The sequence below is a fragment of the Lemur catta genome, chromosome 15 (assembly GCF_020740605.2).
Source record: "Lemur catta isolate mLemCat1 chromosome 15, mLemCat1.pri, whole genome shotgun sequence".
Classification (NCBI taxonomy): Eukaryota; Metazoa; Chordata; class Mammalia; order Primates; family Lemuridae; genus Lemur; species Lemur catta.
In genome coordinates, this window is record NC_059142.1 from 52,926,444 (window position 1) to 52,950,986 (window position 24,543).

At 49.8% G+C, this 24,543-nt stretch overlaps 1 protein-coding gene across 4 annotated transcripts in view; it reads right to left on the bottom strand.

The window, feature by feature from the left end:
- The window catches only part of QRICH2 (glutamine rich 2), a 34,271-nt gene that overhangs the window by 4,242 nt on the left and 5,486 nt on the right, over positions 1 to 24,543 (bottom strand). For 2 of the 4 annotated variants that reach the window (XM_045525737.1, XM_045525735.1), the window contains exons 3-19: positions 23,913 to 23,972; positions 23,429 to 23,536; positions 11,480 to 15,020; positions 10,456 to 10,541; positions 9,891 to 9,988; positions 9,292 to 9,406; positions 6,699 to 6,953; positions 5,766 to 5,888; positions 5,594 to 5,668; positions 5,256 to 5,420; positions 5,002 to 5,123; positions 4,401 to 4,466; positions 4,102 to 4,203; positions 3,187 to 3,387; positions 2,352 to 2,499; positions 1,843 to 1,930; positions 947 to 1,069 (exon numbers count right to left, since the gene is read on the bottom strand). In XM_045525737.1, coding sequence (XP_045381693.1) covers positions 947 to 1,069; positions 1,843 to 1,930; positions 2,352 to 2,499; positions 3,187 to 3,387; positions 4,102 to 4,203; positions 4,401 to 4,466; positions 5,002 to 5,123; positions 5,256 to 5,420; positions 5,594 to 5,668; positions 5,766 to 5,888; positions 6,699 to 6,953; positions 9,292 to 9,406; positions 9,891 to 9,988; positions 10,456 to 10,541; positions 11,480 to 15,020; positions 23,429 to 23,536; positions 23,913 to 23,972 — 5,476 coding nt within the window. Of the gene's footprint in view, positions 1 to 946; positions 1,070 to 1,842; positions 1,931 to 2,351; positions 2,500 to 3,186; positions 3,388 to 4,101; positions 4,204 to 4,400; positions 4,467 to 5,001; positions 5,124 to 5,255; positions 5,421 to 5,593; positions 5,669 to 5,765; positions 5,889 to 6,698; positions 6,954 to 9,291; positions 9,407 to 9,890; positions 9,989 to 10,455; positions 10,542 to 11,479; positions 15,021 to 23,428; positions 23,537 to 23,912; positions 23,973 to 24,543 lie in introns of those variants that run through there. The other 2 variants (XM_045525736.1, XM_045525738.1) reach the window with 2 other exon arrangements.

Genomic DNA, 24,543 nt, shown 5'->3' on the forward strand with positions numbered 1-24,543 from the left:
CGGTGATGCTTGCTCTGGGGAGCAAATACAGGTTATCATTAGCAGAGAGGTTTGACTGCACAATAAAAGTAATGCGCTTGAATCATTCTGAAACCATCCCCCCAACCCCCAGTCTGTGGAAAAATTGTCTTCCATGAAACCAGTCCCTGGTGCCAAAAAGGTTGGGGGCCACTGGTCTAGGGTAATGTTGGGGCTGAGGGTGGTGTGGGGGTTCCAGGGGACCCCTGAACCTCCTGCAAGCATTTACAAATTGGGTACATAACTGTTTTAGAGGAGGAAGGTTGGCACCTTTTATTAGATCCCCATGGAGGGGCCCTAACTCTGTGAAGCACTAACCCAGCAACCCCTTGATGACAGATGAGGAAACAGGTCTGGAGACGGAGAGACTTGCTCAAAGTCACTTGGTAGCAATCCAGCCTCCTGGCTCCAGGCCAGTGGCTCCTAGTAAGATCCCCAGGCCCTTGTGTGGCTGAGCCCTGGGGCCCTTAGCTCCCTCCCCTTCAGGCATGATTTGGCTCCTGGGGGTGGGGGATCAGGGACCCTAGGGACCTTCCAGACACAGTCATGGACCCATGCCCACCAGCCACCATGCAGAGCCTAGTAGCACTAGCTCCAGGAGAGTCAGCACATGTGAGCAGGGGAAGGACGTGGCCTTGGGGCCAGAAACATGGGTGGCAGACCCTGTCCCTGTCCCTGTTCCTCTTCTGTGAAATGGGGCAGCAACAGTATCTACCCCACAGACCTGGTGCACGTCAAGCACTCAGTCACTAGGGGTTTTCTCTCTTTCTCCTCCCATCCCATCCTTCAGCTCCCAGGCCCTTCTTCTCTCCAAGGAAACAAAGGTATAAACCAGCACAGGCAGGAAAGGGGGCCAGCGGGGAAGGAGGAGAGGCCTGGGGCAGAGCCAAGGCCACCTGGAAGAACACTCCATCCAGAAGGAAGCTACCTGAGTTGTTGCCGGCCAACATCTGAGCACTCTGAGACCGAGACGGCAGCTGGCTGCTGTCGCTGAGGGACTGCTGCTTGTGGGGCCGGGACTGCTTGGACTTGTGCTTTGAGATCCCTGCGGCTGATGAGGGCGATGGAGGGAAGGGCCAGTTCTGAGACACCAAGTGAGGGCTCCATGGGAACACATGGGGTGGAGAGAGGGCTGCAGGGCTGGGCACAGCCAGCCTCAGCTGTGGTGGGGTCCCTTTTTGTCTGGATTTGTGGCTATGCTCCTGAGAAGCAATGCATCATTCATTCATATGCCCCCGCCCCCCCCATCTAGCCATCCATCCATCCAGCCAGCCAGCCACTCATCTGGTCTCTGCCAGGTGGAGGTGAGTTCTGACCCGGGGTTTCCAGTTCAGGAGGGGAAGTGACTACAAAGGAACATTCGTGGCTGTAACGCACTGTGGGAAGTGAGAAACAGCACACTTTGGGGGTGGGCAACTGGAAGTGGGCATTCAGAGGACAGGAGATCACTAAGTGGCGGGGGGCTCAGGAGAGGGCATCGCGCTGAGTCTTGAAGAAGGGGTAGGTGGGACTTGGCCAGGATGTGCCGTGGGCAGGGGCCGAGGCAGGAAAGCACAGTGGTGCTGCAAGAGGGTGAGGGCTGGTGAGAAAAGATGGGGCCACCACATCCCGGCTGGTTGGCTGAGGCCGGACAGTTGTCTTCCACCTGCAAACATTCACCTGGTGGCTTTGGGGCAGATCTGAACGTTTGGAGTCAGGGAGGTAGAGGAGGAAGGCAGCCAGGGGTTGGTGGCCCAAAGAAGTGCCTGGCCTAGCAAGAGATGAGCGTCCCTGTGGGACCCAAGCAAGGAGAGTGAGGGGCCCCTGAGCCACCTGGACACTCACTGTCTTTGGTCAGGATGCCTGGCGGCCTCATATCTATCCGTCCCTTGTAAATATGTCCGTCCAGGCCCAAGATATCCACCTCGTTGTGCTGCAGAGGTGGACACACATCCGTTACCATCGGCGCACGCAGAGCCCTCCATCTGGCCCTGCCTCCACGAAGGCTGGGCGCAGAGCACTGCTGTCCCCTGCCTTCTGGCACCAAACAGTGCTCAGAACCCTCCTGGGGGACTCAGGGCAGCACCAGGGCAGAGAGACAAAGCAAAGGGAGGTGGAAATGGCATCACTCTGAGGGCTGGTGGCGGGAGGTAGTAGTGCGGGGTCGGGAGGTAGGCAGGATGGAGTCTTCCCCACAAAGGATAAGAACCTGCGGCTGTAACGGAGTCTGAATAAGAAACTGCCTCAAAGCAGAGGGCTGCATGAGGTGACTTCTGGTGGTGTTTCCGGAATGACTTGGGAATCTGGAGCCATGTCAGGGCCTTCCTCCCTGGTGGCTCCCAGCAGGGCCCTACCTTCATGGCAATCTGGATCTCCTCGGTGGGACACAGGCCCTGGGACAGGTGCTGCAGGCGGCTGCGGCGGTACGGGTAGGTGAGGGTGTGGCTGCCCCCGCAGCGCCGGGGCACTGTCGAGTAGGTGTAGTCGGCCATATCCGGCACCCTGTGATGAGGACAGTGTGCGAGTATCAGGACCAGGCCACCAGGGACGTGACCAGGGACCCACCCATGATGGGGCCAGCCAGACGGAAGTGGGCATCTCTCTGCAGGGTTGCAGGAGTCAGGGCAGAGCAGGGGGCCCCGGGACAGTGGGGTGGGTGAGCCAAGCAACCTCGAGCCTGGACCACCCTGAAGACCACACGTATTCACACACTGTCAATCACACGCTCATATGCACACACACATATGCTCTCATACGCACCCGTGTTCACACACACATACACTCACCAACACACACTTATGTGCTCACACTCTCAAATACTTGCACACACTCACATACACTCGCTCACACCCTACACTCATGCTCACACTCCCATACACATGCATGCTCAGACTGACACCCATCCACACACACACACACACACACACACACTGACAGACAACACATACATATGCTCACACACAGCACATTCGTACACACATATGCTCATATACATACATAACATACTCATGCTCACACATACACTCGCACACTCACAACACACATACACACTCTCACACGTGCCTCCTTGTCTCCTGGGGCTTTTGCCAGCAGCGAGGTGAGGCGTTTGTCCCCGTGGCCATGGGTGGGCAGAAGCCACGCCAGTCAGCACAGCCGCGCCCCTCGGACCCTGGCCCGCCTGGCCCTTACCGTTTGTAGCAGGGGGAGCTGAAGCACTGGGCCTGCAGCAGCTCACGGATCATCTGGCTGCTGGCCTTGACTGAGCCCCCAAAGTGGATCTGCACCTTCTCGATGTCCATCAGCATCTTGGAGTGCATGGAGCGCAGGCGCCCCACGCTCCGCTCCATCTGCACATGGTCGCCCCGAGGGAAGGCACCGCCCAGCTTGAGGCTACAGAGCAGGACAGAGGCAGGGTCGGCCCAGGACGGGACAGGACCCCAGAGCCACTCTGTGCCTCGCCCTTGTGCGAGTGGCTTCCCTCGGCCTCAGGCCCCTTTTAGCGCAGGGTCCTGTGTGGGCCAAGCCAGCCCTGAGTCCCGTGAAATTTCCTCCAGGGGAAAAGTACAGACGAGCCAAGTGGGCAAAGCCTCTGACCACAGGGGTGGAGGAGCCGACTCGGCCACTGGCCTCTCGGGTCCAGTCCCTGACACCTGGCCCTGCATACCTGGAACCCCTAGGGTTCCAAGAGCAGTTTGAAGTCCTCTTTCCCATGAGCCCCCATCCCTAGGGGGTGAGGAGGGCCTGTGCAACTCCCCACCCCCAGCAACCCCGAGGCTGAGCAACGCCGGCCCCTCCCCCATTCTCTCCCCCCATCCCCAGGTTGCTGAGTCAGCTGAAGGATGGGGGAGGTGGTGGGAAGTAGAGGAGCTCTCAGCTGCTACCCTTGTTAACGTCCCACCGTAACTCCGACAGGTCTCCCTCCAACGCTCATGCCTAGGGAAGAGCTGGGAGCTAGTTCAGAAATCAGTTTAGTGGCCCCTGCTGTCCCAACCCCGGGGAGGAGGCCCTCTGCACTGTCCCCCAGAGCTGCCCTCTGTGGCCCTCAGCCCTCTGTGCCCCGGCTTCCCGTTCCAAGGCCCTGCCCTGGGACCCCGCTGCCCGTACTTGCGGCTCTGCTGCCGGACCTGCTCCAGCTCAAACACCGTGTAGGGGCGCATGGATCGGTGTCCTGGCAGGCTCGGACCCACAGGTGTCTGGGGCATGACTCTGGAAAGGAGTGGGCCAGAGTGTGAGAAATCCCATCGCCCAAGTCCACCTACCACCTACTCCCCACCTTCCACCTGCCTCCAGAACCTTCTGGACCACCCAGGCTGGGCCCCGGTGCAGGACTGAGAAGGAAAGGAGGGGTGGTAGGGAGAAGGGGAGGAACAGCCCTGCTGGGTGGGCCGGGTGTGGGCACTCACTGTCCAGTCAGAGGTGTCTCCAAGGGGCGGTCGCACGAGAGGCAGTGGAAATGTGCCAGGAGCTGCCTGCCGGGAGGGGTGCACGTGGAGGGTGAGCACTCTGCCCAGAGGGTCCCCAGAAGGGCTTGGCCCTCTGCAGGCCAGGCAGGCTGGGCGCTCAGCCCTCCAGGGTGGCAGATCCCAGCCCTGCTCCCAGGCTCACGTCCCACATCTGCCTGTCCTCATCCAAGGCCAGCGGGTTCCCAAGGGCCCCCGAGGGTGCCCTGTGTGAGCCTTGGGGGCCCTCTGGCGGCCAAGAATGGGAATCCTGGGATTCAAGCCTGCCAGGGGCCAGACCCCCAGGAGCTGTGTCAGCTCAGGGGACTGAGGACCCCTCCCTGACCCAAAGGCATAGCACACTCAAAGCCAGAGGGCCTCATGCCGCCTGCACTCCCTTTCTCCTGTGGGATGAAGGGGACTGAGCTAGAAGAGTTGAGCTCCAAAATCCTGTCCCTGCACCACAGGATGGTCCTGGGCAGGCTCAGCTGTGTGCGGTGGGAGCTGCTTGCTTGGGACTCGAGCCTGGCACCTTCCCTCACCAGCACAGCGTGCCAGGCCTCACCTCCGCATGGCGGCTGCCTCATCAGCCTGGTAGAGCAGAGAGCGCTCTTTGAGCTGCTGTCGCAGCGACTTCCACCGGTCCTCCAGCATCAGCTTCAGTGGGTCCAGCTCCAAGCGGTCCAGCTGCAGGGGCCGGGGCGACAGGTGAGCTCTAAGGCAGCAGGTGGGGGTCTAGCCCCAGAGAGGGTGGTGGTGTCCCGGTCCAGGGGCAGGACTATGGCGATGGAGAGCCCCCAGCCCACGCCTGCCCCACACCTTGCCGTCCATCTCCACAAGGAGCTTGTCCAGCATCTTCTGCCAGTCCTGCTCCTGGCCACTCATCTTGGCCACCAGCTCCTGCATCATGTGGTTCAGCTGCTCCGTGGTGGCATCAAACTGGACACGGCTCACTTTGGCGGCCAGGGCACTCTTGTCAGCTTTCTGCCCGGAGAGAGAGGAGGCAGCCCCCTAACCTGAGAGAGAGCCATGGAGGGGCCCCGTTCCCCGGGGTTTCCAAGAGCCCACGATCCTCCTGCCCCCTCCACTCATGGCCTCTCAAAGGATGGCCAGCGAGAACTCCCTGGGACAGAGCGGCTCCAGGGCCTGGCACTTACCACATCCATCTCCATCTCCAGGTGCTCCCTGTTGGCCTTTTCCTTTTCGAGCTTCTCCAGACCCTGGTACAGCACCTGGGGGCCGAGCGGGCAGAGATGAAGAGCCAGGAGCTGAAGGGCAGGGGGCAGAGTCAAGCCCCCGCCCGCTCCTGCTGCCCTGCCAGCCGCTCACGTCAATGTCCTTCTGCTTCTGCCGATGGTCCTCGATGAGGTTGCTGGTCGTGATGTTGAGCTTCTCGCAGTCGCCCTGCACCTGCAGGATGGCGCTCTGCACGTGGCCCAGCAGCTCCTCGTCCTGCAGCAGGCAGGACAGGAAGGATCTCTGAGGCTGCTGGGGTGACCCCTGCCCCCACCACAGTGTTGCCAGCCCTTGATAAGGTGGCCTTAAATCATTGCCCAGCAGAGAAGCTAACTTCAGACCCCATCCTGGCTTTTCTCGGTTGCCTTCATAATTTCCCACTAACGGTGGAGAAGGTTCTCTGCCCTTTCTGTGTGTCCACTCCAGTGGGACAGGAGCACCAGTCACCCACACCCCCATGGACTCGCCTCAGGGGAGGCTGGCCTGCCAGTGCGGGCGATCAATAGAGTGATGGAGGCTCAGGAGTGATGCTGTCCCATGGCCCCTGAGAGCTGGGGTGTGGGCTTCAGTCTCCTCACCTCCCCTGGGCCAAATCTGAATTCTTCAGTCCAAGAGGCAGGACTCATGGACTTGTGGCTGTCTCCAACCCCCCAGTGAACCTGCCCTTTGGAGGGAATGGGAAAGGGTTGGGGAGATTGATATGCAAGCTGTCTCCTATAGCTGTTCCTGTGTCCCCATGGCACGGGAATGACACTGCTCCACCCTTGGCCAGCCTGTGCTATCCCACCCCATAGTCTCCTGTCCTCAGAACTAGCTCTGCTGCCACCCTTGCTGTGACCCTGAGGAAGGAGCAGGGACTTTCATGGATCTGACTAAAGGGCACCATCATGGAAAATTGACCCTCAGGCCCAAACACCCCTCCTGGGGAGCTGTGGCAGCCACTCCATCTGCAGGCCTCCAGGGCTGTAGCTCTTCCCAGTGGGGCTGTCTCCAGCTGCACCAGGAGCGAGCTGGGTGGAGGCTCACCTGGCTCTGGAGCTTGGCTTTCTTGGAGGGCCGGGAGGCAGCCAAGTTGTTGACCATGTCCTGGAGGTGCTCATAGCGCTGCACCAGCATGCTGACCTGGTGGCCCACGTCAAGGCTGCAGGCTGGACAGGTGGCTTCAGGGTTGATCTGGCCAGGAGCCAAGTTCATCAGGGCCTTGTGCGGGGTCATGCTCATGGACAGCAGCGTGGAAGAGGAGGCCAGCATGGTCTCGATGATCGTCCTGAGCTTGTCCAACTGGGTGCAGAAGAGACATTGGGGGCAGGGCAGTGAGGCGAGTCACAGCCACATTCTGGCCATGCTAGCACTACTAGTGTGGTACTTTCTGCCTCTCCCCTGCTGTGATCTGGGGCAGACACCGTATCCTCCATGCCACCATGTCTCACAGGGCATGTGGCCCATAGCAGGCACTCTATCTGTTAAGTAGCGAGTGGAGTTTTCAGGGAGTGCAGCATTAATGCCAAACAAAGCCCTTGCAAGCAGGAGGTCTCTGAACCTTTCTCCAGCCAGCCCCTTGGTCCAGTGTGAGAACCTCTCTCTAGCTAAATCCTAAAGTGCTGCTGCCTGTTAGTCAACCCACAAACACCCAGAGGACCCTGATGACACACAGGCCCTGCTCTGGGCACAGAGACTGGGAAGGGTGGGCTTGCACCTGCTCCGTCCCACCTAGCATGTAAATAACTAATGATAAAAGAATGTGACAGGTGCTAACACTACCACAGGTGTCTCTCATGGTCTGAGTGGTGCAAATCCCTTCCAGGGAGAGCAGCGAGACTGTGGGGTTGCTAAGCTCAGACACAAGCTTGGACTGACAGGGGACTTTTGCACACTCTCCATGGCTTCTCAAGCAGGACAGTTGGCTTGGAGTCATGAAGTGGTGCACACCACTGTCCCAGCAACTCGGGAGGAGCCCAGAAAGTAGCTTAAAGCACAAAGGGGTTCCTAACGTGGATGCCCTTGGCCGTGCCTATAGTGGCTTTTTCTAACTGCTCCATCTGTGAGCAGTTAGGAGCAGACACTTCTTACTGGGAAATGACCAAAGATAGCATCATTCAAGATGTAAAGGCAAACACTAGCAAGAAAGAAAAATGACAACCCGTAGAGTAGGAGAAAATATTTGCAAGTCATATGTCAGATAAGAGTCTAGTGTCCAGAATATATAAAGAACTCTTTACAGCTCAACAATAAAGAGAACTCAGTTTAAAAATGGACAAAGGATTTGATTAGTTGTCTATCTTATCTTTAAAGAAGGTATACAAATGGCTAAAAGGCACATGAAAAGATGCTCAGCATCATTAGTCATTAGGGAAATGCAAATCAAAACCATAGTAAGATACTTCACACCCACTAGGATAGCTGTAATTTTTTTTTATAGGAAATTGGCCAGGAGCAGTGGTTCACCCCTGTAATCCCAGCACTTTAGGAAGCCAAAGTGGGAGGATCACTTGAGCCTAGTAGTTTAAGACCAGCCTGAGCAAGAGCGAGACCTCATTTCTACAATAGAAAACTTAGCCAGCCGCAGTCGTGCATGCCTGTAGTCCCAGGTACCTGGGAGGCCAAGGCAGGAGGATCGCTTGAGCCCAGCAACTTAAGGTTGCAGTGAGCTGTGATGATGCCCCATTTTATTCTACCCCGGGAGACAGAGCAAGACCCTGTCTCCAAAAAAAGAAAAAAAAATTAAAAATTAAAATAAAAAGGAAATTAACAAGTGTTGGTGGGGATGTGGAGGAACCGAAACCCTCATACGTTGCCAGTGGCAATGAAGAACGGTGCAGCCGCTGTGGAGAGCAGTCTGGCAGAGCCTCGGATAGTTAGACAGTTCTATGACCCAGCAATTCCACTCATAGGCATATACCCCAGAGAAATGAAAACAGATCCACATAAAAGCTTGTACATGAATGTTCATAGCAGCATTATTCATGATAGTCAAAGGGTAGAAACAACCCAAACATCCTTCAATGATGAATGAATAAACAAATGGTGGTACAGCCACAACATGGAATGTTGTTCAGCCGTAAAATGAAGCACTGACATGTGCTACAACATGGATGAACCTTGAAAACATCATGCCAAGTGAAAGAAGCCAGATGCACAAGGCATGTCTTATGATTCCAGTCATATGAAATATCCAGAAGAGGCAAATCCATAGAGACAGAGAGCAGGTGAGTGGTTGTCAGGGAAGAGACTGCTAAGGGGTACAGGATTTCTTTTTGGGGTGATGAAATGCTTTAGAATTAGATCATGGTGATGGTTGCACGACTTTGTGAATATACTAAAAATGACCTTGTTTATTTTAAAAGTGTGAATTTTATGATATGTGACTTATATAATAAAAAAAGAGAACAAAGATTTAATGGGAAGTAAACAGACCTCAAAGGGGCACTCTTCCCCTGCCACGGGTTGCAGTCACCCACACACCTGCGGCTTCAGAGCCGGCTTTGAATCAGGAAGGGGCTGCATCCTAGATCAGTGGCCCATCCCTCCACACACACAGGGGGACTGCGGCGGGAGGGCAGGGCTAACCCACTGCCTGCAGCCCGCTCTGAGAAGGAGCTGAAGAGTGTGAAATCCTCACCTGCTCCTGCAGATAAAGGGAGGCTTCGGAGACCGAATTTTCCACGGCGGTCTTGCCCCGCTCCTGGCTCTCCCTCAGTTCAGACAGCTCCTTCTCAATGTCAGCCACGGAGACTCTGCAGTGCATGACAAGAGATCACCTGGCTCCGTGGCCAGCCCAGAGTCCCGGCTCACCAGCGCAGAGCCCTGGCTGTCAGGGACGCGGGAGGATGCAGATGAGGGGTTCGTGCCACCTTCCCGTGGGCCCTGTCCTGGCGGGGGGCGGCTAGCATGCTGGCCTGGAGGCTTCTAGGTGGTGGGAATGGGCATCACAAACAGAGCTCTGAGGAGCTCCAGCAAGTGTTGTCCTCCAGCCTCCAACTGGGGACAGTCTAAGGAGCTTCTCCTTGCCCTTCTAAGCCCTGGTCCTGAGCTGTTGTGGGAACCTGGGGAGTTTCTACCAGTCCCTTGAATTAGACATGGGCGACCTGAGGAGCAAACAATCCAGGTCAAAGATGGTGGTCAGTTTAGGGGCACGAGTGAACCAACAGCCGCCATCACCTCCTTGGCTGAGAGTATGTGATGCCAGGAGACCAGCTGCACCTGGCTGGGGCACTTTACCTGAGGACACCCAGCTGCAAGCTCAGCTGGCCAGTTTTCGACTCCTTCCCCGCTTCTTGCTCCCCTTCGCCCTCCACGATCCTTTGCAACCTGTCCAGCTACAAACCCCACAAAAGGGAGTGTCAGGTGGCCCCAGTTCCCACTTCCCCTATTCCCTAATCCTAACCCAACCCCCTCTGACAAGAGCCAAGGCCCTCTCAGACACCAGGCCATCCGTCCATTGATGTAGAAAGCTGGCACTGAGAGAGTGACTGAAGGTCCAGCAGCCCCTTGCAATGACCTCGGGCCCCCAAAAGTCCCACAAACTGGGCTGGAAGGCTGCCACATGTAATGAAAAGAGCAAAGCCCTTGTTGTTTGGCTCAGCTGAATTCTGACAGCTTTGAGCATCACGTTTTAGATCCAGAAAATGAACACGATGATAATCTAAGGAGCATTTCCTGACAGGATGGCAAGATCCAGTGACATAATAATGTGCGGGAAGGGACGGCATAACCCATCAAGATACAATGGAAAGTGCTATTATTAACATTAAACGGCAAAGTAGGTCGACCCTCCCTTTCTTACTTTTGCTTTTTCCTGCCGAACTTCTTTGGTCAAAGTCTTTAATGTCTTCAGCTGTTCTTGCAGGTCAGTCGGTATGGTCTTCTTGACTATGGAAAATGGAGGCCTTGTTGTCTGAGGAGTTAGATTTCCGTTTCTAGCCCCCATAACAACGAAGATTCCCCAGAGAACAACAGGACATATCAGTTCATCCTGCTTCCCCTCGTGACTGGGGAGAGGGGTTGGAAAGAGGAAGAGAGAACTGTTCTTAGCCCATAAAAACCCCACCTAATGCTTGACATCCTAACAGGCTTTGGGACAACTGACTTGCCACTTCCATTCACCTCTAAAATCTTACATTTATTTATTTATATATTTTTGTGAGACAGGGTCTCGCTCTCGCCAAGGCTAGAGTGCAGTGACATGATCATAGCTCACAGCAACCTCAAACTCTTGGGCTCAAGTGATCCTCCTGCCTCCTGAGTAGCTGGGACTACAGCCTGAACCACCATGCCCAGCTAATTTTTTTAGTTTTTTTGTAGAGATGGGGTCTCGCCATTTCTCTGGCTGGTCTCAAACTCCTGGTCTCAAGTGATCCTCCCCTGTCAGTCTCCCAAAGTGCCGGGATTACTGGTGTGAGCCACTGTACCCAGCTATAATCTTAATTATTCTCTGAGTCTAGAGTTGTGAAGGGGCAAATATTAAGTTTAATTCTTCCATGTTCTCTCTCCCCGTCCACCTGCCAATGCTTTCCCTCACCCCGTCACTTTCCCAGCTGCTGTCCAGGGGCTGACACAGCTGTAAGAACCTGCTTCATTCCTCTCTGGGGGCTCCTTCAGTCCTACTGGTTTCGTTCTACCCTTTGCCTACCTAGTCATTTGGACCCTGAAGGCTATGGGAGAACCTGGAATGACTACAAATGAAAATGCTGTTTTCAGGGGCTCAGGAAAAGGTCCAGCAGTCAGGAGTTCAGGCCAAGGGGAGGAAAGGATGAAATCAACTCAAAAGTAAGATAATGGTCTCCCCTTCATGGGCAAGCAGTACTCACCCATGAGTGCCAGCAGGTACTGTATCTTCTCCAGATCAGTCTGGCCAGCTTCCTCCTCATTCAGATTCTTCATATTCTCCTTCAGCTCCACATAGAGGCCGATGAGCTCTCCCATCAGACGAAATGTTTCCATCGCTATGGGGAAACTGGGAGCTACGGAATCATGTCGGTCACTCTGGACCTCAGTCTGGGTCTCACTCCTTTCTGATGAGAGTTGGTTGAGGGAGTCTGGACGCCTGAAAAAGGTGGTATCTTGGCCTGGGATAGTCTGGGCAGAAACTCCAAGTTGGCGTGAGGCATCCATTGGATACAAACGTACGTGGCCACGCTGATCTGCACCTGTGTCTACCTGGCCAGGCTGACCTGGGCCAGGTGATACCAAATGTTGTTGATCTGGGTGTACAGATTCCAAACCTGTGCTTAATGGTGTGGGGCCATGCTGCTCCATGCCAGGATGCAACAAATCTTGCTGGTAAGTTTCTGGTGGTACCAAACCCCTTTGGTCTGTACCTGGTGATGCCAAACCTTCACTGGCTAGTAGTGGTGACACCTGGTCATGTTGTTCTCTGCCAGGAGGTACCACACCATGCTGATATGGGTGTGGTGACCAAGAACTCTGAGCATCTGCATGGAATGTTGGAAAGCCACGAAGCTCTGTGCCTGGTGCTATCAAGCCTTGCTGATCTGCACCAGGTTGTCTCAAACCACGCTGGTCCATTCCAGGCTGCACCAAACCACGTGGATATGCACCAGGTTGAACCAAACCACGAGGATAGACACCAGGTTGAAACAAACCACGAGGATAGACACCAGGTTGAAACAAACCACGTGAATCTGCACCAGGTTGCACTAAACCATGCTGATCTGCACCAGGTTGTACCAAACTAGGAGGATATGCACCAGGTTGAACCAAGCCAGGCATATAGATACCAGGTTGCACCAAACCCTGCTGATCCATTCCAGGTTGGACCAAACCATGCTGACCCATTCCAGGTTGGACCAAACCATGCTGATATGCACTAGGTTGCACCAAACCACGCAGATCCACTCCAGGTTGGACCAAACCATGCTGATCCACGCCAGGTTGGGCCAAACCATGCTGATCCACGCCAGGTTGGGCCAAACCATGCTGATCCACTCCAGGTTGGGCCAAACCACTCTGATCCATTCCAGGTTGGACCAAAGCACGCTGATCCATTCCAGGTTGGACCAAACCACGCTGATATGCACCAGGTTGCACCAGACCACGCTGACCCACTCCAGGTTGGACCAAACCATGCTGATATGCACCAGGTTGCACCAAACCACGCTGACCCACTCCAGCTTGGACCAAACCATGCTGATATGCACCAGGTTGCACCAAACCACGCAGATCCACTCCAGCTTGGACCAGACCATGCTGATCCACACCAAGTTGGGCCAAACCACGCTGATCCATGCCAGCTTGGACCAAACCATGCTGATCTGCACCAAGCTGTGCCAAGGCACGCTGATCCATTCTAGGCTGGACCAAACCTCGCTGGTCTGCACCAGGTTGTGCCAAACCAGACTGATCCACTCCAGGTTGGAGCAAACCAGGCTGATCTGCACCAGGTTGCACCAAATCAGGCTGAACTGCACCAGGTTGTTCCAAACCACGCTGATCCATTCCAGGTTGGATCAAACCATGTTGATCTATACCAGGTTGCACCACTTCAAACTGATATGCACCAGGCTGGACCAAACTGTGCTGATCTGTACCAGGTTGTGCCAAACTAGGTTGATATGCACCAGGTTGGACCAAGCCAGGCTGACCTGCACCGGGAGGTACCAAGCCAGGTTGACCTGCACCAGGCTGGACCAAACCACGCTGGGCTGCACTAGGTTGTGCCAAAGCACGCTGATCCTTTCCAGGTTGGACAAAACCATGCTGATCTGTACCAGGTTGTGCCAAACTAGGCTGATACACACCAGGTTGGACTGAGCCAGGCTGACCTGCGCCGGGAGGTACCAAGCCATGTTGACCTGCACCAGGCTGGACCAAACCACGCTGGGCTGCACTAGGTTGTGCCAAAGCACGCTGATCCTTTCCAGGTTGGACAAAACCATGCTGATCTGTACCAGGTTGTGCCAAAGCACGCTGATCCTTTCCAGGTTGGACAAAACCATGCTGATCTGTACCAGGTTGTGCCAAACTAGGTTGATACACACCAGGTTGGACTGAGCCAGGCTGACCTGCACCAGGAGGTACCAAACCAGGCTGACCTGTGCCAGGCTGCACCAAACCTCGCTGATCTGGGCTAGGTTGGACCAAACCACGCTGACCTGTGCCAGGTTGTACCAAACCAGACTGATCCATTCCAGGCTGCACCAAACCATGCTGACCCATACCAGGTTGGACCAATCCAGGCTGATATGCACCAGGCTCCACCAAACCATACTGATCTCCGCCAAGCTGGGTAAAATCATGCTGCTCTGTGCCAGGCTGTATGAAGCCAGTTGCTTCCAAACTGGGCTGTACAAAACCTTGCTGATCTACACTAACTTGCATCAAACTAGGTGATACCAAACCACGCTGATCTGTAAGAGGTAGAACCAATCCACGTTGATCTATGCCAGGCAGTACCAATCCTTGCTGATTCATGCCAGGGGGCACCAATCCATGCTGACCTGGGCCTAATATTACAAACCCATGCTGATCCATGCCAAGTGGTATCAATCCCTGCTGATCCAGGCCAAGTGGTTCCACACCACCCGCATATATGCCAGGCTGTTCCATACCACGTTGGTCTGTGCCAGGAGGTATCATACCATGCTGATAAGTGCTGCGTGGAACTATAACAGGCTGGCCTATACCAGGTAATTGCAATTCATGCTGATCTCTGCCAGGTACCAATGGTGGCACCACACCATGCTGATCTGTGACAAGTGGTACAAATCCCTGATCATCCATTGCCGGTGGTATTGCACCAAGCTGACCCATGCTGAGGGGTACCACACCATGTGCAGAAGTGCCAGGATATAGCAATCCCAGCTGATCCATGCCAGTTATTCCTAATCCAGGATGATCTGGCCTTAGATAGACTTGACCCTGGCTAATGGGAACCCCACCATGCTGATCTGGGTGCACATATTGATGCTGATCTCTGGTCGAAGGTAAATCCTGTTGAACTGGGCCAGGGTGTGCATCTCGTTCATCTCTTCTTGGATGTGTTAAGGAGGACTTATCTCTACTCTTGCGAGGATCTGAGTCCCCTCTGAACTGGGATACAGAAGGCTGATGGTGTCTCGACATGCCAGCTTCATCACGGGCCCTGGGGTACTGCTCTCTACTGGAAGCAGAGGAGCCCCTGCCTCGTTCCCTGCTAGTAGCCCCGTCAGTGTGGTATCCTGAGCCACCAGATCCTGATAAGGTCTGATCTGGGACCAAACCACCAGAATAATCCAGAGCCTGGTCAATACTTGGATGCTTGGTAGACACTCCACTTGGAATCCGATCACTTGATGTCAGGGAAGTAGACGGCCTTCTGCGCTTAGAAACTCCTGTTACTGTTTCTGAGCCCTGGTTGATGAAGAAGAAGGAAACCAATAACCAATAGTCAAAAATGCTCACAATAAGAGTTGGAAGGAAGGAAATCTGGGATATCTGCCTGGGATGATTTAGAGTCCTTGGAGGAAAAAACTCTCTGGTCCAAAAGGCTAAGCTGGACATACAGACTTTGACATTCTTGAAGGACAGGTCTACAGATATTTGAGAGTCTACACATTTGCAAATGGCATCAGAACATGTAATTTTCCTTCATAAAAGACAGGGGGCAAACTGCAAGATACAAGTGATCCTTCTGGACTTTTGCTGAGTCTATAAATAAAGGATATAAGTAATTTATTAAGTTTAAAATATAAAGTCTGTCCCATTGTGAGCTTATTGCTGATGGTAAAAGTGTACACTGGAGGGCATGTAAACCATATATTTAAAATGTAAATGTGCAAACCCTTGGACCTGCGAATTCCACAGACAGGAATTTTATCTATGGACTCACAAAGGATGCCAACATGTACACACAAAGGAGTTTGCAGCATCATTTGTGAGACTACATTATCAACAGGGGACTGATATATTTATGGTACACCCGTACAGTAGAATACTATGAATCCACTAAAAATTCATGACAGACTGTTTTCATTTCCAGTTGAGATGAAGTGACAGGGACTGGATTTACCCTACTATTTGTAACAACAAAAAAGAAAACCTACCACCAACGATGAAACAGCAGTATTCTAGACACTGGCTATCAGGCAATGAAGGACAGTAATCCTCGAGAGATGGACAGACACTATGAACCCTGCTGTTGCCTCAGCTTACTGTCATGATAGAGCTTTCAGGCTACAGCGCAGGGAAGTAGAACGAGGTGGAGCCTGGCTCACCCAAGCTGAGGACACAGAGCTGAGCAGTCAGGGAGGTTAAGGCAACTGGAGTTCATCGGACAGAGCATCAGAAAAAGGGAGACACACAGAAGGACCACTCCAGAGATCCGAGGATGGTTCCCCTCAAGTATTTAGCACAGAAACGATGAGCACATACATGTGAGGAGACTTCCCAAGGTTGGGAAATAACCATCTGCAAGGCTGGACGGAGCAGGACCCAGCCTCTCATCTGTTTTGACAAGCTAGTTCAGAGACCCACCTAACAAATCATAAAATCATAAAAGCAAGACCTAAAAGGATCAAACTATTTTCAAGTAACTGCATCTTGGGGAAAAAAACTCAAGAAAATTTATGGGAATACAAAAATATCCAGTAGCCAACAAAGTAGAATTCACAATGGTTGCCAATCAATCAAAGAACACCAGGCATGCAGAAAGGCAGAAAACCATGACCTGTAATGCGAAGATAACTCAGTCAAGGGAACTGACTCAACACTGACACAGGTGTTAGAATTAGCAGAGAAGGATATTAAAATAGTTATTATAGCTATATTTCTTATGTTCAAAAAGTCAAATAGAGACATAGAAGATATTTTTTAAAAGACTTAACTTGAAGTTATAGAGATAAAAACTACAATGTCTGAAATGAAAAATACACCAGTCGAGGTTAATGACAGATTAGACATTGCAGAAGAAAAGATTATAGAATTTAAAGGCATAGCAATAAAAACTATCTAAAGGCTGGCATGGTAGCTCACACCTATAATCCTAGCACGCTGGGAGGCCAAGGTGGGAGGATTGCTTGAGGTCAGGAATTTGAGACCAGCCTGAACAAAAGTGAGACCCTATCTGTACAAAAAATAGGAAAAAATTTAGCCAGCCATGGTGGTGCACGCCTGTAGTTCCAGCTTCTCAGGAGGCTCAGACAGGAAGATCACTTGAGCCCAGGAGTTTGAGGTTGCAGTGAGCTATGATGACACCACTGCACTCTATCTAGCTGGGGCAACAGAGTGAGACTCTGTCTCAAAATAAATAAATAAATAAATGAGCAAACAAAAAATAAAAACTATCTAAAATGACAAATGGCCAACAGGCATATGAAAAAAATGTTCAACATCATTAGTCATCAGGGAAATGCAAAGTAAAACCGCAAGGAGATACCACCTTACCCCAGTTAAAATGGCTATCATAAAAAAGGCAGAAAATAAGAGATGCTGTTGAGGATGTGGAGAAAGGGGAACATTTGTTCACTGCTGGTGGTAATGTAAATCAGTGTAGCCACTCGGGAAAGCAGTATGGAGATTCCTCAAAAGACCAAAAATAAAACTATCATCTATTCTAAAATAGAACATATGATCTGGCAATCCCACTGCTGGCTATATATCCAAAAAAAAAAAAAAAAGGGGAAATCATTATATCAAAGAGATATTTGCACTCCTATAATTATTATAGCATTATCCACAATAGCCAAGATATGGAATCAACCTAAGTGTCCATCAATGGATGAATGGATTAAAAAAATGTGGTACATATACACAATGGAATATTATTCAGCCACAAAAAGAATGAAATCCTGTGATTTGCAGTAACATGGATGGAATTGGAAGACATTATGTCAAATGAAGTAAGTCAGGTACAGAAAGGCAAACATCACATGTTCTTACTCATATGTAGGAGCTAAAAAAAAATTGATCTCATGGAGGCAGTGAGTAGAATGGTGGGTTGGGAAGGGTAGGGATGAAGAGAAGTTGGGCAATGGGTACAAAAATATAGTTAGATAGAAGGAATGAGTTCTAGTGATTGATAGCACAGTAGGGCAACTATAATTAACAATAATTTATTGTATATTTCCAAATTGCTAGAAGAGAAGATCTGGAATGTTTCCAACACAAAAAAAGGATAAATGTTTGAGGTGACAGATATTCCAATTACTCTGATTTAATCATTATACATTGTATGCATGTATCAAAATATCACAAAGACCCTATAAATATGTAAAACTAACCTGAAGGAGAGGGTAGGAAGGGGACAGAAAAAAGATTTGTGGAAATGATGTCCAAAAACTTTCCAAACTTGATGAAAACTATAAACTCAGAGATACAAGAAGCTCAGTATACCCCAAGCACAGAAACAATGACAATGACACCATGGCACATCATAAATTGCTCAAAACCAGTAATAAAGAAAAAAAAGCGGCCAGGGAAAAAAAGGGGTATGTGCAGAAGAACAAAGTTAAACATGACAACAGATTGCTCATTGGAAAAAATGCAAGCAAGAAGACAATGGAGCAACATCTTTAAAGTACATTTAAAAACTGTCAACCTAGAATTCTATACTAGATAAAAATATCTTTCAAAAATGAAGGGAAGCCCACCTGGGAAACAGAGTGAGACCTTGTCTCTACAAAAAACTTTACAAATTAGCCAGGTGTGGTGGTGCATACCTGTAGTCCTAGCTACTTGGGAGGCTGAGGCAGGAGAATTGCTTGAGCCTAGAAATTCAATGTTATGGTAAGCTATGATTGTGCCACTGCATCATTTCCACAAATCTCCAGCCTGGGCAGCAGAGCAAGATCCCATCAATCAATCAATCAGTAATTCTTTAAAATGAAGGCAAGAAGGACTTTCGGAATGGCTGAACAAGGACCTCTGAAAATTGTTCCTTCATAAACACAATGAGAACATTGGCAAAAATGGTCAAAACCAACTTTTTCTGAATTCTGGAAATTAACCAAAGGCTTGCAACAATCTGAGGAACATTTATTCAAAGAAAACGGCTGGGCCAGGCGCGGTGGCTCACGCCTGTAATCCTAGCACTCTGGGAGGCCGAGGCGGGTGGATTGCTCGAGGTCAGGAGTTCGAGACCAGCCTGAGCAAGAGCGAGACCCCGTCTCTACTAAAAAATAGAAAGAAATTATCTGGCCAACTAAAAAATATATATAGAAAAAATTAGCTGGGCATGGTGGCGCATGCCTGTAGTCCCAGCTACCGGGGAGGCTGAGGCAGTAGGATCGCTTAAGCCCAGGAGTTTGAGGTTGCCGTGAGCTAGGCTGACACCACGGCACTCACTCTAGCCCGGGCAACACAGCGAGACTCTGTCTCAAAAAAAAAAAAAAAAGAAAGAAAACAGCTGAGCTACATGGTGTTTCAACTTGCCCTATTCCCATCCCCCTCTTCCCAATTCTGTGGTAGCCTTGAAAAACATGAGCCTTATAAACTCAGTAGCTGTGAAAACTAACAGATTGGCGGTCACTGGAGGGGGCAGAGCAGGTTTGGAACTCCCCCAGAAAAGTCCCATTCCCAGAGAATTGTCAATATTTCACCTGCTGGCCAGCTCTGTAGAAAAGGACTTACCTTTAACCTGACTCAGTAAGAAAACCTATCCCCCGGGACCTTTGTCCAATACAATTGGTGGCCATTGTTTACATCACAGCTGCCTGAGACAGTGATAAGAGTTGGAGTGAAAAAGAGACTGGCTAAAAAACTTAAAGGGAGAATCTGGGAAATGAGGGATGTGAGGGACTCTGATATCCAGAGTCGCCACATTATATTATTTAAAATATTCAGTTTTCAACCAAAAAATTATAATATATGCAAAGAAACAGGAAAGTATGGCCCATGCACAGGTAAAAAAGTAGTCATATTCCCTGAATAAGTCCAGATGTTGGACCTACTACACAAAAATTTTAAATCTGTTATTATAAATATATATTATTATAAATATATATTATAAATATGTTCAAAGAAATAAAGAAAACCATGTACAAATAATTTTTAAAAAGCAAGGAAATGATTTATCACCAGAGAATCTAAACAACAAAAAATAAAAAAAATTTTAAAAGAACTAATTAGAAATTCTAGAGTTCTAAAGCACAATAAAATTCACTAGAGGGGCTCAACGGTAGATTTGAACTGGCAGAAGAATCAGTGAACTCGAAAATAGGTCAATTAAGAGTATTCAGTCTGAGGAACAGAAGGAAAAAATAAGCAAATGAACAGAGCCTCAAAGACCTGTGGGATACCACCAAGCATACTGACTGTATTGGTTTCCTTTTACTCCTATAACAAATTACCAGAAAATTTGTGGCTTAAAACAACACAATTTTATACTCTTATAGTTGTGGATATAAAAATGTCTAAAATGAATTAGCAGGGTTGTGGACTTCTGGGGGAGAATACTTTTCCAGCTTCTAGAGGTCACTTACATTGCTTAGTTGGTAGCCCCATCCTCCACCTTCAAAACCACAAGATGCTGCCTTTTCTGTCTTTGACCCTCCTGCTTCCCTCTTATAAACACCCTATAATTACATTGGCACCCCAGGGTAATCCAGGATAATCTCTTTCTCAAGATCCTTAATCATAACTGCAAAGTTCCTTTTACTATGACAGGTGACATATTTATTCACAGGTTCCAGGGATCGGGACATGGCCATATTTGGAGGGCTGTTGTTTAGCCTACTGACATACATATAATAGAAGCCCCAGAAAGAGAGCAGGGAGAGAATGGAGAAGAAAGAATATTTGAATAAATAATGGTCAAAAACTTCCCTACACATTAAAAACATTAACCTACACATCCAAGAAGTCCAAGGAACTCCATGTGGTATAGACTCAAAAAGATCCACACCTAGTCAACATAGTCAAATTGTCACAAACCAAAGACAGAGAGAATCTTGAAAGCATCAGGAGAAGAACAACTCATTGTGTATGAGAGATCCTCAGTGAGTTTAACAGCTCATTTCTCCCTAGAAACCATGGCGGACAGAGGCAGTGGGATGACATATCAAAAGTGCTGGAAGAAAATCAAGAATGCTTTATCAGCAAAACATATGTTTAGCTTTGAAAAATGAAGGAGAAGTTAAGACATTTCCTGATAAGAACTGAAATTATTCATTGCTAACAGGCCTGTCCTAAGAGAAATACAAAAGGGAGTCCTTCGGGCTAAAATGAAAGGACATAGATAATAATTTGAATCCACAGGAAAAAATAAACACCCATAAAGGTAAATATAAAAGCTAGTATAAATATATTATTACTTGTAACTCTTTTCTTCTCCATATGATAAAAAGACAACTGCATAATGCAAAAATTATAAAATGGTATTGATGGGCTTATAATATGTAAAAATATTTTTTGTATGACAATAATAGCACAAACAATGGGGAAGAGAATGGAGCTATACTGGAGCAAAGTTTTTGTATACTATCATATTTAAGTTGATATCAATCCAAATTAGACTGTTTTAAATGTTAATTTTAATCCCTAGGGAAATCGCTAAGAAAATAACTCAAAAAATACAGTAAAACAAACAAGGGAATTGATATGATATGGCATATTAGAAAACATTATAATCCAGCTAGGACAGACATCTATAGAACACTCCACCCAACAACAGAATACATTCTACTCTTGTGCACAAGCCAGGGGACGAAGGGGTAGGAGGGCAGGAGGAGGAGGAGTAGAAGCATCATCATCTTTCGGCATATGAACGAAGTGGTGAGGAACTGTCTGGCTGCCTGTTGGAGTGCACCCTTGGAAAGAGCTGGTTTGTGCCCTTTTGGACATTCAAGTCCTGGAATAGGTATCGGCCACTTTAATATTAAACTCCTTTAACTGTGGCTGCTCTAAGTACACTTGCAGCCTCCTTCCTCAAGATCAAAATCCAACTCCTCTCCCACGTCTGGTTAGCCAGATGTAGAATGTTACCCCTCTCTGTACCGACCACACCCCCAGACTCACCACCCTCCCTTCAATCCTGGCTCTCTGCCCATGACGCAGGCAGATAGTACCCCTCACGATTGCCAGTCACCACCATCTGCCAAAACCCATAACTGACCTCAACAACACCCAGCTACAAAGTTCTGATTTCATATTTATGCTAAAGGGCCCACCAACCATGCAGTCCCAGGTGTACTTCATGTTCTCAACTGGAGGTAGTAGAACTCTCTGCTGCTTTCATTCTGGTCTCTGCAATGGATGAACTGGTCACTACCAGAGCTTGTTGTTTTTTCTCAAAAGTCTTCTAATATTTATACTTATTCTCATTTGCTTTTGCAGTTGTTCATGATTACAAGCAATGGTCAAAACACTGATGCTTTCTAACATATGGAGAAGTAAAGACTGTCTATTAGTGTTTATTTATAAGTCTCATGGGTGTCTCCTGCCCACACCCTGAGAAAATGTGTTGCTCACTAAAAATAATACGATTGTGGTTTGTGTAAAGATTTGGCTTTAAAAAAGGCAGAAAAAGCAGAGGCCACCTTTTTCTAGGCCCTGCCTTTTGTGTTTAGGGTCATCGTGCAACTCTTTCTGAGGATGGGCCTTGAATCCAGGAAACCATCCTGGAAACTGGCAGGGTGTCTTCTGTGCCAAGATAATATCTGGCGCTCCTCAAGATGGCCACTTGGTGGCACCAAAAGGCTTACTCTTCCCCTTGCTGATCCTGTTTGAGTCACCCAGTTGCACAAATCCAGGGGAAGGTGTGTCAAGACCAAAGGAGCAGCTAAGCCTCAGGTTGAAGGGCCACTTGAAAATATTGAGGATGAAGAAAGGCTGGGGATTTGAAAACGATTTGGTGGCCAGGCGCGGTGGCTCACGCCTATAATCCTAGCACTCTGGGAGGCCGAGGCGGGTGGATCGCTAGAGGTCATGAGTTCGAGACCAGCCTGAGCAAGAGCGAGACCCCGTCTCTACTAAAAATAGAAAGAAATTATCTGGCCAACTAAAAATATATACAGAAAAAATTAGCCGGGCATGGTGGTGCATGCCTGTAGTCCCAGCTACTTGGGAGGCTGAGGCAGGAGGATCGCTTGAGCCCAGGAATTTGAGGTTGCTGTGAGCTAGGCTGACACTATGGCACTCACTCTAGCCCAGGCAACACAGCGAGACTGTCTCAAAAGAAAAAAAAAAAAAAAAAAATATATATATATATATATACACATATATATATATGAAGAAAAAAAAAAGAAAGAAAACGATTTGGTAAACTGTGAACTGTGTCAGGACAGTGTGCTCATGTGCAAAAATCACCATCAGCAAAGGGCCCCTACAGAGGTTTTCAGGGTGGGTCACTGTGGTCCACTAATAATGAACGGACTCATGCATTTCGGGGCAGACTGTAAGGGAAGTTTCAAAAGCCACAAAAGCAAATTAAAACTACACTCAGGTACCATCTTCCATCCAGCCTGTAGGCAAAGCTCAAAAAACTGGGTACTGACATACAGTGCTGGGGGGATGTCAAGGAATAAGTTCTCTCCTGTGCTGCTGATGGGGTCTAAACTGAAGCAACATCCATGGAAAGCAATTTGGCAACAGCTAAGGCAGTTCACAAGTGCACATTCCATTTCTAGGAATTTATCCTACTCACATATGTGAATGTCGCCTTGGAGCAATTGTTATGAGATTGGAAGAAACATTTAAAATAACCGTAATATGGAATTTGTGAAATAAATTATGAATGCCCATATAACAGGACATTGTGCCGTTGTACAAAGGGAGAGGTTCTGGGGAGCCCCACCCAAGACCACCACCCAGACCCGCTTGTTCACCATTTGTGAGGCTCTCCAGCCGTCAGCGATCGCTTGCTCCAGCTCTTCCCAGGTGACCATGGTGACTTCTTCACCAGGAACCAAAGACAGCCTCCGGCCCACTGCTTCCTGGCAATCACAGATAATACACACACACACATACACACACACACACACCTAGTTTAATCCCAGGAAGTTTTAGGGACAGACCTGGGTTTACAGGATTGGGTGGGTCCTTCCATGGCCCTGACCCCAAGGAGAATTCATTGTCTTTCAAATGACCGGCAAATCTTGGGCGACTGGTTCTTTTTCCCATGTGGATCCCCAGTAGAGCTCTGGGCAGGAATGGAGAGGATTTCACCCTCAATCCAGGAGCAAAGAATCACACTGGAGGGATGCAGACATCCAGAGGGGGAGTCTGGACACACCCTGAGAGAGCCAGGCTGAGGACAACCATCCCCCGACCCCTTGCAGGGCCCCTTCCCACAGGACTGGCTGATATTACCAGGAATTCATCCCGTTCTCTGATTAGCTTCTCTAGTTCATCGACCTTCTGGAGGAGCTCCTGGAAGAAGAGTTCAGGGATGGGGGACCCGGCAGTTCTGCCTGTGGCCCTACACACGCGGGCTCATAGCGAGAGCGAGCAAAGGGAGGGTTTCCACCTGGCTGGTAAAGCCAGGCTCTCAGTTCTTTTCCCAGCCAATGAGAGGCAGGGAAGCGGGGTGCTGTGGGGGCAGCACCGGCGGACTGTGCCAAGAGTGAATGCCGCTGCGGGGATGGGAACCTCCGGTCCTGGGATGCATTCACACTACCGCTCACAAAACCTCAAGCACGGCAGGATGACGCCCACCTGGTCTCTCAAGGAAAAAAAGGTACCAGGTACTTCAACAGCCATCTGAATGTCTGTGCTGTTTAAAAAGAAAAGGACCTCAAAAGAACCAAAACAAATTGCTAAAACTTAAATTGCTCTTTATAACTTATGCAAACCTTCAGAATCTAAGATTAGCTAAAAAAACAAAACAAAAACTCCACCACACTTAAAAGTTTGAAAAGAAAAGCAGATATGTTTCCCAGAGCAAAAGTGAGTGGTGCTGGGGTCGCAAGGCCCCGGGGCCATGCAGGCCAATGGGACCAGC